Source organism: Poecilia reticulata, linkage group LG5 (genome assembly GCF_000633615.1).
Source record: "Poecilia reticulata strain Guanapo linkage group LG5, Guppy_female_1.0+MT, whole genome shotgun sequence".
NCBI classification, from domain to species: domain Eukaryota; kingdom Metazoa; phylum Chordata; class Actinopteri; order Cyprinodontiformes; family Poeciliidae; genus Poecilia; species Poecilia reticulata.
Window position 1 is genome coordinate 20,876,455 of NC_024335.1, and position 16,409 is coordinate 20,892,863.

The window sequence follows — 16,409 nt, forward strand, 5'->3', positions numbered from 1 at the left end:
AAACACATGTGGAGTGTATTTATTATCTTCAAATACTTGGGCCTCTGTTTTTGTTTTTTTATAAAAAAATTTTTTTTTAAAAAAAAGCTGCACAAGGCATAATTAAACACACAAGCACACATATGAGAAATATTGTGTTTTACTTTTAATCCATAGATGCAAAAAAAAATTTGTTACAAAACATCTGTACCACTGACCAGTTCAACCTACATCCCAGCAGTAAAGAAATCAAGATGGGAAACAGGTCACACCTCTCGGTCTGAAAAATGGACAGTATATACTGTAGCTGTACAATCATTTCAAAACTTTCACATATCTGAAGAGAGTGCAAAAAAGTAATTAAATCCAGTAAATAGCTGGGTTTAAATCAGGCATTTCAACTTGCTTGCACAAATCCACCAGTTTTTGAGAAATCCCTCACTATTATGCCTGCTTTGTACCGTATAGCTTACTTACTGGGTTGTTATTGCCTCTGCTGTAGAAAACAAGCATTGACTATAAAACCCTGTGTGTTTGACAAATGTTCCAGGTCTTACAAAGCGGAAAACAGAAATGTGACAACTCTACAGGTAAAACAATGTTTTTAAATAAAATTCAGTTAATCAAATCAAACACTGTAAAAGCTTATGTAATAAGCCAGCAGAAAAATGAATACAACTGAGTTATTATTACTGCAAAAGTACTACCTTAGTGATGTTACATATTTGGATTCCACCATGATTATCATTCTAAAGTGTCTACAGATATATGCTGATAATTTTAGTACCTGCATCGACACCGCTAGGAAAAAACATGAGTTCAAGTTTGCGTTAGCTTCAACTTTACATCCAGGAAATGCTAAATAGTCTAATGTTGAGTTTAGTCTTTACATATTCACCTGAAACATCAGAAAAACTTACAATCAAAGTGCTTTGGCAACAATTCAAGTCTTTCATTTTTCACCATGCGAACAGGACAGAAGAAGAAGAAAGGATAGCGCATTTTATATCATTGAAGAAATGGTAATGTGTAAGTTCAGTGTCACCTCACACAACGGGACATAAAATAATAATTTCCTATATTGTTTCGGGCTCTGCAGTTTTTTTTCAGTCACATAAGGCGATAGTTGTTCATGTCTGAAAACTACTTGGAAGAGACAGTAGCAGTAATTACATTGCAAATGTATACGTATGAGCTCTCAAATCACTTTCAAATCCCTCCACATTTATTGTTGCCAGATGTAAAGATATATAAAAAGCGTTAAAATAATTGTCGTCTTACATGGCAATCCTCCCCCACAGAGTGTTGTGTCAAAATAAACTTGAGGCCTCAGCCAGTTTTGTTTAAAGTTTCTTGAATTTGACTATAGGTAGGAACACGTTTAGGAAAGTCCCTATTTTATGTCTGACGAAGATCACAACATTCATCACATCTAAACAGGAAGTCATGGATCACTAATTACAAGTTCCTGGACACATAAAAAAAGTAAAGTGTATCTTACAAAATGCACCGGTTATTCATAGAAGATGTTACAGCAATGCCAATAACTGGTGTTTTTTTTATAATGGCATTTTTTAACCACTAAATAAAATCAGCAAATGTCTTCCTTACTACACTAACGTGTTTCATTTTTGAAAACTAACCAAGAAAAATGATGCTTTTTATCATGTCATGTTTATACCTTAAGAAAAAGAAAGTTTAACTTACAATTCCTAGAAACTTTAATAATTTTGAGTAAAAGTTTAAATAAAAAATGCTTCTGTTACATCTCTTTTACATGAACGTTTTTGGAGTCATTGATTTTGGCGTAAGTGACTTATCTTAAAAATTATTTCTTAACACTGAATTATTTTTCCAAATTAAATAAAATACACAAAACATGTTAGATTTTGACTCATTTTCTGTATAAACATTTCTCTATTGCAACAAAACACATGTATTTTGAAACTTTTCACATATTTTTAAGCTAAGATGCCAACAAACGTGGAGTGTGTGGTATTTAAAAACAGCTGGATGAAGGAGAATGTTAGCATCTGGCTCATAATTTACAAATAATATACGCCCAATCCTTCACCTTGAATGTACGTAACAGTGAAATACTGCAGACATGGTCCCAGCAGGTTAATAACATGACTTTTACAGGACACACATCTCACCGGGCCAAATTTGTATTTATTCTACTTTAAAAACTGATCTACCACAGCTATTTTTTGCAAAAGTGGTCATTATTAGAAAAGTATTGATGACTACATGTTTATAAAAAATTGGATAAACATTTCCCAAATTTGAATTAAAATACTTTTTGCAATTTAAACGTAATTCCTTTAGCCGACGGAAACAAAATCAAACTGTACTTATAGAATATTCTTATCGTTTTGAATCTGGAAGTCACTGGAGCAACTTGAAGAATTTGTATGTTAACTGCATCACTTACTGCGAGAAGACCAACAAAATCTGCTTAGTTCTTACCAATTAAGAATCAAAGACTGTTACTCTTAGCAAAGATAGCAACAAAAAACAAATAACGAACCACACATAGCTAAAAGTCAGGATAAAATAACAAAATACTGCTCACAGTTGCTTCCGATAAAATAGAAATAGCTTATTTAAAAAAAATACATCTAACCATTAAGAAACTCCAGAAAAGTGAGTAGTCTAAAAAAATTTGGTGATGACATACTCCATGTGCCACAGAAATGTGTCTGGCAGGTTTTACATTTACAAAGTACTAAAATGACAGCAGGCAACGTCTCTGGACATAAAAGGCTGCTTCTATTATGTTTTCTGTTGCTTGGTTGCACCCTTAAACATCCTGGCAGGCCCATTTGTTCAGAAGGCTTTTTTTTCTTTTCTGTCCCAGACTATTTACCACGTTTTTTAAGAAGCCAAATCTGACACAATCATGCAACGTGTCAGCGCAAGTTGCTGCAGGGTCATCCGTCCACCAGGGGCAGCGAGAAGTGAGAAGCAGATGTTAAAAAGAGAACGTTGGGGCAACAGGAATCCTCAGCCATCTTGAAAGCCTTAACTTTTATTCCAAGAGATCCTGTCAAGAGGCACAAGCAAGAAAACCGAGACTTTAGTTTTGGAATTTGCAAAGGGTTTCAATTTTTATTTTGAAATAAAGCCTATAAAATGTGGTGAGCATTTGTACTCGGCTCCGTTTAATCTGATTCTCCAACACAAATCGAGAACTCAGATTTCTGCACAGATTTTCACAAGGCACCGAGTTGTCGTACAGATCCATGCTAATGGGCCTACATGCAAGTATTACACACTTGATCCGAGTCGTCGTTGAACTGTGTTTTCTCTGTCTCCATGTAGTTGGTGTCGACGTCGTCTACTCCCTCAATTTTGTTTGCTTCCACGTGTTCCCTCATCACAGAGTATCGGTGAACGAGGAACCTGGACAAAACAGAACATTAGTTTGAGGGGCTGACGGGAGAAGACAGGAGGAATGTGAGCAGCATTCGGGGCGGCGAGATCAGAAAAAAAAAACGGCAACTCACCGTCCACCACAGACGTACTTCTTCACCAGCCAGACACCTGCGAGAACACTCACCAGGAGTATCGCCATGACAACCATCACTATGACAGCAGCGCTAGGTGAACTGCTGTCAGTCTGTCGTGTTCAGCAATGGATACAAACAGAAGAGAAGAAGCAACAAAATCTGACATAGTTTTTTTTTTCTCCTCGAGTGTAACAATATTCATCTGCACAGTAAGCATAAAACATTCTGCGAAAACATCAACGGTACTGTATCTTTCCTACAGCTCAGGGTTTTAGAGCTTAATATATTAATTAATTTTTTTTTTTGAGATTTGTATCACTGTGATGAATTGGCGACTTGTTGTCCCGCTGGAGATAGGCAGCAGCCTCCCTCGCAACCCCGCAAGGATGAACATGTTGGAAAATGGATGGTTGAATGGAAGGTATTGTAAAGTATTGGTGCAAGAACCTTAAAATGAATGGTTGTTATGGAGACATGGCGATCCCACCATGTCTCTTTTCCTCTAACACTTGATCTTTCAGGATTTTTTATTTTTTTTACATCCACCATCCTCCTATAACTTTTCATGGTGGCAAAGCAAAATTGGATCCCTGTCCAGCCATGTTCTAGTTGGATCAAAGAGAAATCCTAGAATAAATTGTTGTTATGGAAACTGTGTGACCAGAAGATGCAACGCTTTTCTGCAGCTGTCAAACAGCGGGCTTTTTCTTTTACATCCCTGACCCTCCTCTCTCTGTAAAGTAAACATGGGTCCTCATCTAGCCATGGAAGTCACAGTTTAATATCTTTTTGTTTGTTTTTTTAAGGGGGAAGTCAAAAGAGAAGCTGCACTTCCATTTAGCCAATGCAGTCAGCTTGCCTGCAAAGACAGAGATAAACTGACCAGAGGTATGGAATGAAGGGCGTCACTGATGCACAACCTCCTTAAGTCGGTCTCCTTTCTCTCCGGCTGAAAGCCTCCTTCACACTGGTTCCCAGGAATCTTCCGGTAACTTAAATTTGGAGATAAACGTCGGATGCACGGATTAGGCGATAAAAACAAAACAGAACGTTTTCTAAGCTCATGGTCGTGATCATGTCACCAGTAAAGACATTTTAACTTTTTCTTTTTATATCCAGTCTGCTTAGAAAATGTATGTGTGAATTAACAAGCTGTTGAATAGCTGAATAAAGTAACATCTAAAAAGAAATATAATTCAACAATGCAATAAATCCTGAGTTGAAACATCAGGATTTGAATGAATTTGAAAGTGTGACCAGCCTACTCACCCACTGGTCTGCAGCTGCTCAGTCGTCCCGTTCAAGCAGAACTCCAGAGCGTGGCCCACCAGCTCCTTCTGCTCCACGCACTCCGACCTGTTCTCCGGCCGGTAGTAACCAAAGTCGCTGCGGGGAAAAGGTTTTTGTGCCCCATGTTTAACGAGTTACAAATGAAAAAAGTGAATGTGCACGGTGTTCTGCAGGAGTTGAAATCTAAAACCTTTCCTCACTTATGAAACAAGGCAAAACCATGGCAAAACAAAGTCACAGATTACTAATTAAGGTTTTCTAGAGGCATTATTTGACTTAGAAAACTGAGAAAATACTTCAGGTACATTTATTTTACATTTTTATAGACCGACATGTTCTCCTCAGTTTGTATTCTACATACAGTCTAAGAGAAATAAGTCTCTGTGTCACTTCACATTCACACACCACGGAAACAGCAAGTTTATCTGGAAAGTTGCAAAGCAACTCTGATCAACTTTTAAAAAAGTAACGGAAAAAATCTATAAATATTTTTAAAGAGGGGTCGTTTTGGCACAGATAAATTTGTTAATTATTTTTGCAACGCTGAAACTTTTCTGCCACTGAAACAAACATGAGAAATGATTTGGGTTTTTGTTATCTTATTTTCATCCGGACATTTTGCTGCTCCTATAAAACATGTTTATTTTGTACATCGTTGTTTGTGACAGTACATGTGGTTTTCCTCATTTTGTAAAGTGGATGAGAGAAACCAACCTCTGTCACGTTTTATTTACACTCCCACAGAAATAGGAAGCCATCAATTTTCACTCAACCGTTTCTCTGATTAAAATACTTTCTGATGGCCTTTGATATAAGTTACATAGAAATAAAAGAAATGCTTCCCTTGTTTTAGGAGTAACAGAGGCGTAGTTTGATCATAAAAATTGTTTTCTCTCCCTTTGATTAAATCTACGTAAATTAAAAGTTGGAAAAAGAAAACACCGTGATAGATTGGTCAATATAGGCTATTTGAACACATCTTTACAAGTTTTACCAAGGATTTCAATTATTGAGGGTCCTGTACTTCTTTAGCTCAGGACTTTAAAGAGTGCAACATATAATCATCTTCGTTCCTATATGATTGATAAAAACGTGACAGAATTTTCCAAAAACAAGGAAACTCATTTCTTTTTTTTTCTTTTACAGGAATATTCTATATGGAAACTTAAAATTGTTTTTGTACATTTCAATTTTACCGAGGAGATAACAGGAGAGAAGGACAAACCAATGGTAATCTGCTGCTGAGCACGGACAGGGCAAGTGCTTCTTGGTAACGGTGAAGTCTCTTCCATTCCAGCACACCGAGTCTTTCCTCAGGCGTAAGAAGGTCTCTCTGAAGCCCATCACGCAGCCATCGCTCGAGCCACTGGGGTCTGCAGAGTGAGCCAGCCACTCTTCGTAGTCTCCTTCATTGCCTGCACGGCGACAGACGCCCCTGAGCTGTAGCGCACCTGCCCTCACATGTTGCAATTAAACATCACAGGTGTGTGTTCCTTCAACGGTACTCACAGTCCCTGGCGAGGAGCTTCCTAAAGTCTATGGTGATCACCACCCACTTGGTGTAGTCGTTCCTGTAGCCCCACAGGCTGACGTTCATGGAGCGAGAGCCGGGCTCGCTGTCCATGCCGCTGAAGTTCAGCGGGTCGCTGGTGAAGTTATACGAATGCCAGCATTGGCCTTCATCTGTGGAGAACCTGAAGGGGAGCAGGGAGAAGTTGTAGCACCTTGCAAAGCATTCAATTTGTGAATTTGTGTTTTTTTTTTTATTACAACCAAGAACTTCCATGTGTTTTATTGAAATTTTATATGAGAGAGGAAGACAAAGGCAATTTGTCAAATTTCCCCGCAAATGTAATTCTGAAAAGTGTGGCATTCATTTATATTCAGCCCTCTTTACTCGAAAGGTCGAAAATAGTCCTAATTACTTAAGGGCATCAGACTAAAGCTTGTTCATAACATCTGGGCTACGAAAACCCAAAACATAAACAAAATGAAATATGCTAAAACTAGAGATACAATCTCACTCTATCTGGTTGATAGGTGAGTTGGTGTGCTCCACGGCAACCAGCAGTCCTCCAGAGTCCAGGATCGCGTAGTCATGGGGACCCTTCAGAGCGCGCAGCCACGAGTAGCCCCCGTCGTCAGACACGTACACGTCAGGGGCGAGATCAGACTCCGAGTCTCCAACGCTGCCTGGAGAGAGGGAACAGGAGGCGGCACGAAGAACAATTCAGCAGACAGTTCAGAGCAGACGGAAGGATGTTTGTGCGTTTTCCTGCCCTACCGTGAGCCAGGATGAGACCCACCGCGTTGGGCTGCGAGAGCGGCAGCATGGGAACGTTCATCTTCTTGGCCGTGCTGTACGAGGCGTATATGTGAAGCTTGCACTGTAACATCGAGACGAGCAGCACTGAAAACCCTCCCCCTTCACCAAAAAACACGCAACTTCACGACACTTCATCCGCAAAGCGACGGGAGCTCGTCTCACTCTGCTGGGTCTGTTGGTGGAGGTCTCGGCGTCGCAGTCGACGTTCTGGGGTCTGCGCAGCGGCTGCCACTTGGCTCCTTGGTCATATGTGATCACTGTCTCTATGTTACCGTCTGTCAGAAGGACACAAAAGCACCAAATCAGCTGTGTTAGACAGCAGATACTCAGCCGAGAAAATAAAAAATATGATACCCCGTTAAGGTATTTTAAATATAATGCGGCCTAGAAAAAGTTGGATGTGGGTTGCATTTGCCTGCTGTGTGAGCACAGTCATGGTTTAAGATGAGTGTGTCGTTTTTTGTTTTTTTTTTCTCAGTGAAAATAACATTAGGTCCATGTTGACCCACCCTCTGTGAGTATGCTGGTCATGTAGACGCCCCGCAGGGAAGAAACGGCGGTGAAGTCTGTGTCGCTTCCTGTGGTTGTGTAGAGATGGCGCTCCAGTGACTTGGAGAAGACAGCTCCTCTGTCGTCCGACACGTAGATGGTTCCAACCCCCGAGTCTGCCCCCAGACAGGACATGAAACACACGCACGCACGCACGCACACACAGCATTAAGGTCTGTGCTCTAAGCTGCGACCCACTAGTGAATCCTTACAGAAAGCTGTTCTGATTTTCAGGAATCTTTCTTTGCCTGTGGGTGAGGCTTATGCGCTATCTGAACGATCAGAAATCAGAGACACGTTCGACATCTCTAGACACGATCGGCACAACGCATGGCTCACTAACGCTAACCTCCGGGATCATCCACATGCATGAAGATCATGTCCTGATTGGCTGCGAGGATGGAGTAAAACTGCTGATGGTCGACAGCAGGAAGCTGAGCGATGTTCCAGTGATCCCCGCCGTCTACAGAGACATGGATCACACGCTCTGTACCCTACCGCACAAAAAAAACACATGTGACATGCCTGATTTAAAGTGTACTAGCAAATTTTATCCGATGTAATGTCTAAGACGGAGCAAAAGCAGCTTGGAAAGTTCTCAGTTGACTGGATACTTTACAAACCTTTGGTTAGTTTTCATGAAGGAAAACAATGATGAGCCAAAAAATAAATAAATAAAAGACACACATACCATCCCGGTCATGATGGACGAAAAGACAAATTTTCCTCCAAGGACAAAGGAGTAAACTCTGGAGGCAATTGTGTGAAAGGTTTTGCCGTAGTCCATTGTTTTCTTTAAATCTAGCATCCCTTTGTCATCTGAAAGGAAAATTAATTATAAAAAAAAAAAATTGGACTGAATTACATGTTAATATACAACATCGTATCATCCTGCCTTACTGCATGATCCGTTGGTGTTGGTTGTTATGTAGATGCCGTTTCTTGGACCCCTGAAAAAAGAAAAGGAGAAACAGAAGAAAGCCTGCATATAATAATTTTAAAAATTTACTTTCCTAGTTTAAAGGTAAATAAAAAAATGTGATGGCTTTATTAATGCACTCGTTTCATCCTCCCAGCCAGCACTCCAAGCTTTTGCTTTCAGACAAGGATGACTTTTTTTTTTTACACTGCAGCTGGATCAAGGACAGCAGGCTGAATAGGAAACACATTCCCGAGTTGTGATTCAGCCTGAGAACCACATCAGCTTCTGCTCTTTGTGGTCGGTGTAAGGCTCGGGCCCAAAATGACTGTGGTGACTGCGCAGATAAGCAACCGTGGGCCGATTAATCAGAGAAGAGCACAGAGTCAGGAAAGCCATCTGAACAGCGAGGCAGAGGAGAACAGCTGGGAAAACAATGAACAAAAATACGAAGCTCGTTCATCTTGCAGAAACAGCAACGACGAGCGTGCAGACCGCCAGGGCACGAACAAGCAGTCTGTACTGTGCAAACATGATGAAAATCTGTTGGTCATCACTTTATTTCGGTCAGCAACTGTGGCGATACTCTAAGTGTATTACTTCACCAGTACTTAGCAATAAACTCTAGAGCCAAAAGATGATTTAAATGTGTATATTTTTTTGAAGCAGTAAAACGCCGTGACTTATTTTCCCCAAAGGAGAAGTAAATTTTGTGATTTTTATTATTTTTTTTAACTCTCTACATTTCTGAGAATTAAACGTACAATAAATATTCGCAGGATCAAACGACGTCATAAAACATTGTCTTTTATTTTTCTGAAAATTAAATTAAGTAACATTTTAAAATGTTTCAGTTATAAAAGTAAAAGTGTTTAATATCTGTATTTGGAAAACTTATCTCCCCCCAAATGACTTTTTATGTTTTGTTCGTAATTCAGATTTTTTACACTCTGTTGAACTTTTTCTTATAATATCAAATGAAATTTTGTAATCAATTATTGCTTACTATTGCATTTGATGGTTTTACTTTTTGTTAGCACGAATAAAAATCTGCATATCAAACATTATATTTTTTTCTGTCTGAAACTGATTGAGTAAAAAAAAAACAAACAAAAAAAAAAGGCTCGGAAAAGTGCTTGCTCCTTCACAAGTTCAACCTTGTAACACTTTTGGTAGTTTCCAAAACATTTCTCATGTCATGGTTTAGTTATTTAGGTAAGATTAGAGCTGTTAAAACAGCAGGCGTTCTGTTGAACAAGACAAGATAACATGATGACAGATAAGCTATATATTTTTTTAAATCTGTTGCTCATCCTCCTCCCTTTCTAATGTCACCCTGGGCAACTGCCCATATGGTCCACATCAAAACACCACAGCTCAGATACAGCTATGTCTGTCAGGAGGCTAGTCATCTGTTCTTTCCCTTTGATTCATTAGGCTTATTTCAGTAACATGTTTTATGTAATTTACAATGTAAAATGTTCTTAATGTAGGTGAAACTTCAGCAGCTGATACTAGAAAATATTCTGAGAGAAACTCTCACCATCTGACCAAGCACACGCTGTTGTGTATTTTCCTCCAGGTGGCGCCAAAGTTATCAGACAGCCACAGGTCCAGCTGGAAAGGAAGTAAAAAAAAAAAATAATTTTAGTCATAAATACTGTCGATCAGGAGTAAAATGACCGGCTCCTGAAGAGTAAGCAGCAGAGTCAGGGAGGTCCAGTTTAGCTCCACTAAAACTCAACATTCTTGGCAAAACGGAGTGCCGCTACCGTGATACTGAGTGTCAGAAGTGTGTTGCAGTCCCCGGGGTTGTACAGCATCTGAATGAGGGGCACAAATGGCAGGTCCGTCGGTTCAAAGGTCAGACCAAAGTCCCGCGAGCGAAAAAGTCGAAACCCACCGAACTCAGACACATCGCCAGTCAGGATCACCTGAATCCAAACAAAAATGATTTAATGATTTAAAAAAAATATATATTATTTAAAAAAAGACACAATACAAGATGCAACATCTATTAGCTTGGCTCTTAACGGAGGCCTCACCTTTCCTGAATGATCCGGACTGATGGCGATGCCAAACTCCGTCTGGATGAAAGTGTGGTTGATCATGTTAGTCACGTCTGTGAACGTTTTCCCGTAGTCTTCACTGACACACACACACAGAAGCCCTGGTTTAGGCGCATAGAACATGGCAACCTTAAAACACCCACTAATCCGTCTTTGTTAAAGGAGCCATTCCTCACCTCCTGTAGAGGTTAGACTGGCCAAATCGCATTAAGAACAACGGCACCTGAAACGTTGTCAGAACCAAGAGCACCTGTGAAGAAAAGTGTTGCACAACAGCTCTCATATACGTACACTTTATATAAATAGAGACACCTAAATATAGTGTGTAAATCTCTAAATATTTTATTCAGAGATTCAAGAAGACAGACCCGAAGTAGGAGAGAATCGAGGAGAATGAAAATAACGCATGGTACGAGCATTTTCTTCTAATAAAAATCTGAAAAGTGTGGAATGCATCTGTATTCAAATTAATTTTCCATCTTTGCAATATAGTTCAAGTTCAAACAGACTGAATGGGAAATAACAATCTTCATATCTTGCTATAAATTCTTAACTGGATTTGTGTCTCAAATTTGACTAGGCCTTTCTAACACATCAAATGGCTTTTATTTATACAACTTTGCTACAGCACAGATACCACTATACCACAGAACAGCTTTTAATTTCAGCAATTGCGCTGAGATTAAATTCAAACACAAACACGTGCATTTTCTAATTAATGCACTTCTGGTTGCCCTGGACTTTATTTAGAAGCAAAGAGAGCTAAGTAAGAAGAAATGCAGGTCACATTTGGTCGGAAAGTTAAACGCACCTGAATACATTGCAAACCAGTGTATAGACATGTGAACAAAACTCACCCCTGATCCGTCTCCCACCCAGGCAAGCGAGAGTGAGCCCATTGAGCGGACTTTGAACGTATACTGAAACAGAAGAGACGAGACCGAGAAGGTGAAACAATCTTCACGCGGAACAATCAGAAGCCGACAGAGAACAAGCTAAAATATGCCGATGGAATTTGCTTAACACTATTTTGGCTTTAAAACATGAACCCCCCCCAAAGGTAAAAGTAGACTAAGCATGGTTTGAGAGCGTTCCTGTTGTTCTTTGTGCAGCGGACACACCAGCTGAGAGGACAGAATGTCCATACTGTCCAAAGTAACGCCGCCATTTGGACACACTCTGCGTGTGTGACCTACATTCCTGTGTAAATCACAAAGATTAGGTCAGACAACAAAGCAACTGCCGAGGACACCTAACATACGTTAGAGCTGAACAGACTCCACTCAAATTCATAAAAAAAAATAAATAAAAAATCTAACTGTTAGCGTTAGCATACTTTTAAAATGCATTTCTCAACCAACTGAGGATTTTCGGTAAAAATATATATAAAAAAAAAACGTGGAAAAAAACAGTTGTGACATAATACTAGAAGCAGCGGAGAGAGAGAGAGTTTAGAGCCTTGTTTTGATTTCAAAACAAGTGCTGCGACTGGAAACGACATTCCCATCCATTCGTCCGCTGTGGCTCTAACGCGTGTGGGTTTTAAGGCCTCGTCTCACACTGTTCGGAATGCAGCAAGGTTTATTTTGTTTTTTGCTATTTTTCCCTCCCTTCGCTCATCAGCTGATGAGGCGGGCATGTTTACAAGGTACGTGCAGGCTCAGAGGGAGTTCTGCAAAGCTCTGTAAATCTGCAGAAGATTGCATGGGCTGTTGTCTGTGAGCTGAAGAATTCCTTGTAAACAGGCTCAAAAGGAAACCGGCCTGCTCTCTTCTGTCCAACTCTGCAAACACAAATTTCAGTCTCCTCTGCATAAATCACCCCACAACACTCTCCCATTGTCCATCTGTTCTGTTTTCCCTATTTTTGACCAGCTAAAGAGCTGGCAACCGAAGCAGTGCTGTTGTTTGTTGGTTCTTGAAACTTGAAACTCCTACATGAAATCAAATTTAGTCGGTGGCATTCACACATCTCCGAGGCCTGGTTGAGTCTGGAGTTTGAAGTAAAGCTGAAGCGTTAACCGGAAGCTGTACATACAAGGATTAAGTCGATCAGTTCAGGGCTTTTGAAGATTTAATTGATCTGAGCTTTTTCCATAGCGGAATGTTTATGGAACACAAGATTTTGGTTCGTAAGTTTAAACTTAGTGGATTTTTTTAATTTTTATTTTTTTAATTGTAAGGTCAATATCATGCATACAACCCCGTCTTATATTTGCATTTATGTCCCTTAACAAGTTCCAGAGAAACCACACACTTTTCTAACAACCAACCAGGACCTGGCTCAATGCTGACAGTCTTTTCATCTGATAGTTACAAATGAAGGACTGTACTTCATTAGAATTAGAGGTGGGAATTTCTGGTACTGTTTGGCAAAAATGTATTAAGTAACATAGTTCTATTAATGCTATGCATAATTCGATCCAATTTAAGGTGGTGTATAGGTTGCACTTTTCTCCAACTAAACTAAAAGAAATATATAAGTAAGTTTCTGTGTTAAGTGCTATAAGTACTGGGGGAATTTAGATCGCCTTTTGTTTTCGATGTCCAAAGAGACGGCCTTTTTGGTGTCATTTGTTTGACTTTCTTTCTGAGACAATTGGCACCTATCTACTGAATTTAGCTATATTTACAATATGTTTACAAAATCGCGCAAATTGAACTGACAAAAATAAATCTGCTTGAAGGAAACATGTTAATTTTGAAAAAAAACTCAAGTTTTTCGACAATATGGTTTTCAGCCGTATTTAAATGGATACATTACGCAAAGCCGCCATGGAAATACTTATTGTGCATCAAATGAGTCACATGATCAACAGATGTTACCGCTGGAATAAATGACAAAGAAGATGATGGAAAATAGTAGGAGGATGATGGTTTGTTTTTGTATTTGTTTAGTTTTTTTTCGGGCAAGGTGCAGCTGGCTCATGAACTGTGTTTTTCATCGCACACTTCATGAAAAGTTGTGTGTCATAGCTCTTCTAAAATCTTATGCAATTTTCCATCAAATTTTGAAGATCCTTATACGCACAAGGTCAGATTAGGTAAAATCTGAAACTCTTGGTTGGTTTTGGTCCCACTGGATTTTGGGGTATGAAGAGGAATGAATGCAAGCACACAATCCACGCTTTTCAGGCTTTCTACTGTAAAAAAAAAATAAAAAATTGTACCTATCATTTTTCCTCCGCTTTACAATTATTCACTATTTTCTTTAGTTGCATAAAATGCCCCCCAAAATATCATGACTTTTATATTTTGCAATGTGGCAAATGTGAAAGACCCTCTGAAAATCCAGCTGGACCAAATCAGACTGAATGATCGTAGGTGAAACAGTCAATGAAAAACTCACCAACTGAGCAGTCTGTTTTTAGTAAATGATGAGCATATAACGTAGCAGATAAAGTAGATTTACTGAACACTAACAAGCCATTGTCTTAGCAAGAAGCTAAAATCAGGAGACGTCCCTACATGAGGTCTCAGTACAGACGTGACCTCATGCTGCCGCACCACATGATGAATGCAGTCTAGATCTGCTCCTGAAAAGCCTCTCCAACCCTTTATCTGCAGCTTCACTCTTGACACTGGGCGTTCAGCTTTGAGCTTTTCCGACATGGACAGCGGCGTTTGATCAGTGACTGTCTTGCAGCTGCACTAGAAGAAAAAACACACGCACATATGCCTTCGCAGACTTCCACAGTCGACATGAAGGCGAACGGCCCCGAGTGTGGGTGACGTCCTCTCAGAGAGGTCGGGATGCCAATACAATGAAGTCCTTATTCCCTCTGCGCTGGGCCTTAGCGTTCGGCTTTAGCCCTGTTTACACACAAAACCTCAGAAGAAGAGGTCAGGCTTTAAGTCTCTGATCTAAACACTCAAAGCTGTGTACACCAGGCCTGTGTTACTGGACAGAACGACACGCTGGCTAGAACTACCAAAATTATTACTCAGAAAAACCGTGAGAGAAGAGAATCTCATCACAACAACAGGCCATGTTTTGAAATGAGGACAGAAGGATGGCAGCGCTGGCTTTAGACGTTACCGTGTAAGAATTACATCATGACTCATTGTGTTTAGCTGAGAAATACCACAGGTGTTAGTAATTCTGCTGCTGAAGTTGGCAACTTTTTTTTGTACCCCAAGAGTCAACTTTTAGGAATCCAGTTTGATGTTTTGGATTGTAAACAAATTAGCCACAGCTAGCCTAGCTTTTCTTGTTTGCACTTATAATGGTGAAGTATGACATAAGGGGCAGAATGATGAAACTTAGAAATGTGACTAGTGGTTAAAATAACAGCATGTAGGTCACTGATGTGGCACAATACTTAATGCAGTCGGCTTATCAGAAATAAAGTCACTCTGACATAAAAGATTCAATATCTGATGTCCATGAACAAAATATCTTGATCTTGAGCCAAATGTCAGCGTTATGTTATCTGGAATATTGCACTGCTTTTATATCTCCAAATATGTTGTATGTGTATTGGATTTATTTCATTTATGTAATGATTTCTTATCTGTGTGTGTCCTTTCCAGATAGCTCATGAAAAGAATATGGTGGATCTGAATGCATGGCCGTGTCAGATCAGAACTGCTCTGCTGCAGGAACGTAAGATATCCCTTTCACTGCACGATTGGATTTACTGACTTAATGGCACTACAAATCCTATTCAAGCAACAAAGTGGACAGGCCACAACAGAGATAAACTTGGCAGATACAAAAAATACATTCAACAGCAAGAAAGACGGGAAGAAAAGAGGATAAATAAAAAATGGAAATAACACAAGACTCAAAGAACTGAAGGTGTTTATTGCTAATAGCAAGTAGCAATTGTAATCCAGGGTGCCACATCTGGCCCAAGAAACAACACCTATGGTGCCATTAAGGCAACACTCACAGAACACACTCATGTAACGCTATCTGAAAACAACCCAAAGCAAAATATCCCCCTCCCCACCAACCCCAGTTGGTACAGAGGTAACACCAGCCATGTTGCCACACTGTCACTGCTTCAAACCCTCGATGGTCAGTCCCCAAGACTGAATACCAGACAAAAGCCTCTCTACAACCAGCACTGACACTGCACTTGCAACACAACACCACAACACCAAGTCCAGTGCTTCATTGGATGTGCATTAGGACCCAACCAATCCCAATGTAACGCAAACAATCCAAGTTCACTAAACCCCACTATACGTCAAGAGAGAAAAAAAAAATCAGAGATCATTTTTGTCACACTTCATGAGTGTGCCTTGCCTTGCCTTTGCCCTTGCCTTTGCTCTTGCCTTGCCTTTGCCTTGCCTTTGCTTTTGCCTTTGCCTTGCCTTTGCTTTGCTTTTGCCCTTGCTTTGCCTTGCTACCGTCCTGGCCTGCAACTTTTAGATGTGTTTCTGCTCTAACACACCTGGATCAAATAAACTGCTCATTTCCAGCCTATTTCAGAGAGGAATGAATACTGGTGAGAAAATTCAGACATTTTGGAGCAGAGGTGAATCTAWAAGTTGCAGGATGGTAGCCCTTGAGGACTGGAGTTGGTGACCCCTGGCCTACTGGATCATTTCAGTGGAGATTTCAGACTGTGGCAGGAAGCCGGAGTGCCCAGAGAGAAACCTGCAAACAGGAAACCTGTCAAATCTTTTTAAATTTTGTCCCATAAATTTAAATCAGACACATGTTTGGTCCCAGTCAGATTTYTCCAGCTCAAAATGATTACTAATTAGATCTTCTAGGATTCTTTTCTTCTTCCGATGTTAATATTTGTAGCTCCT

The 16,409-nt window shown here is 39.9% G+C and overlaps 1 protein-coding gene across 3 annotated transcripts in view; it reads right to left on the reverse strand.

Annotated features, from left to right (window-relative positions):
• Positions 1–123: 123 nt before the first annotated feature.
• LOC103464892 (sortilin-like) overlaps positions 124–16,409 on the reverse strand; it is a 22,940-nt gene continuing 6,654 nt past the window's right edge. Inside the window, exons 1-20 of one of the 3 annotated variants that reach the window (XM_008409284.2) lie at positions 11,766–12,795; positions 11,502–11,564; positions 10,821–10,894; positions 10,621–10,723; positions 10,348–10,509; positions 10,119–10,192; positions 8,557–8,606; positions 8,348–8,475; positions 8,006–8,150; positions 7,617–7,772; positions 7,270–7,382; positions 7,066–7,168; positions 6,806–6,974; positions 6,291–6,475; positions 6,007–6,196; positions 4,761–4,877; positions 4,375–4,483; positions 3,489–3,601; positions 3,258–3,384; positions 124–3,025 (exon numbers count right to left, since the gene is read on the reverse strand). In XM_008409284.2, coding sequence (XP_008407506.1) covers positions 3,011–3,025; positions 3,258–3,384; positions 3,489–3,601; positions 4,375–4,483; positions 4,761–4,877; positions 6,007–6,196; positions 6,291–6,475; positions 6,806–6,974; positions 7,066–7,168; positions 7,270–7,382; positions 7,617–7,772; positions 8,006–8,150; positions 8,348–8,475; positions 8,557–8,606; positions 10,119–10,192; positions 10,348–10,509; positions 10,621–10,723; positions 10,821–10,894; positions 11,502–11,564; positions 11,766–11,789 — 2,220 coding nt within the window. In that variant the 5' untranslated portion in view covers positions 11,790–12,795 and the 3' untranslated portion in view covers positions 124–3,010. Of the gene's footprint in view, positions 3,026–3,257; positions 3,385–3,488; positions 3,602–4,374; positions 4,484–4,760; positions 4,878–6,006; positions 6,197–6,290; positions 6,476–6,805; positions 6,975–7,065; positions 7,169–7,269; positions 7,383–7,616; positions 7,773–8,005; positions 8,151–8,347; positions 8,476–8,556; positions 8,607–10,118; positions 10,193–10,347; positions 10,510–10,620; positions 10,724–10,820; positions 10,901–11,501; positions 11,565–11,765; positions 12,796–16,409 lie in introns of those variants that run through there. The other 2 variants (XM_008409283.2, XM_017304948.1) reach the window with 2 other exon arrangements.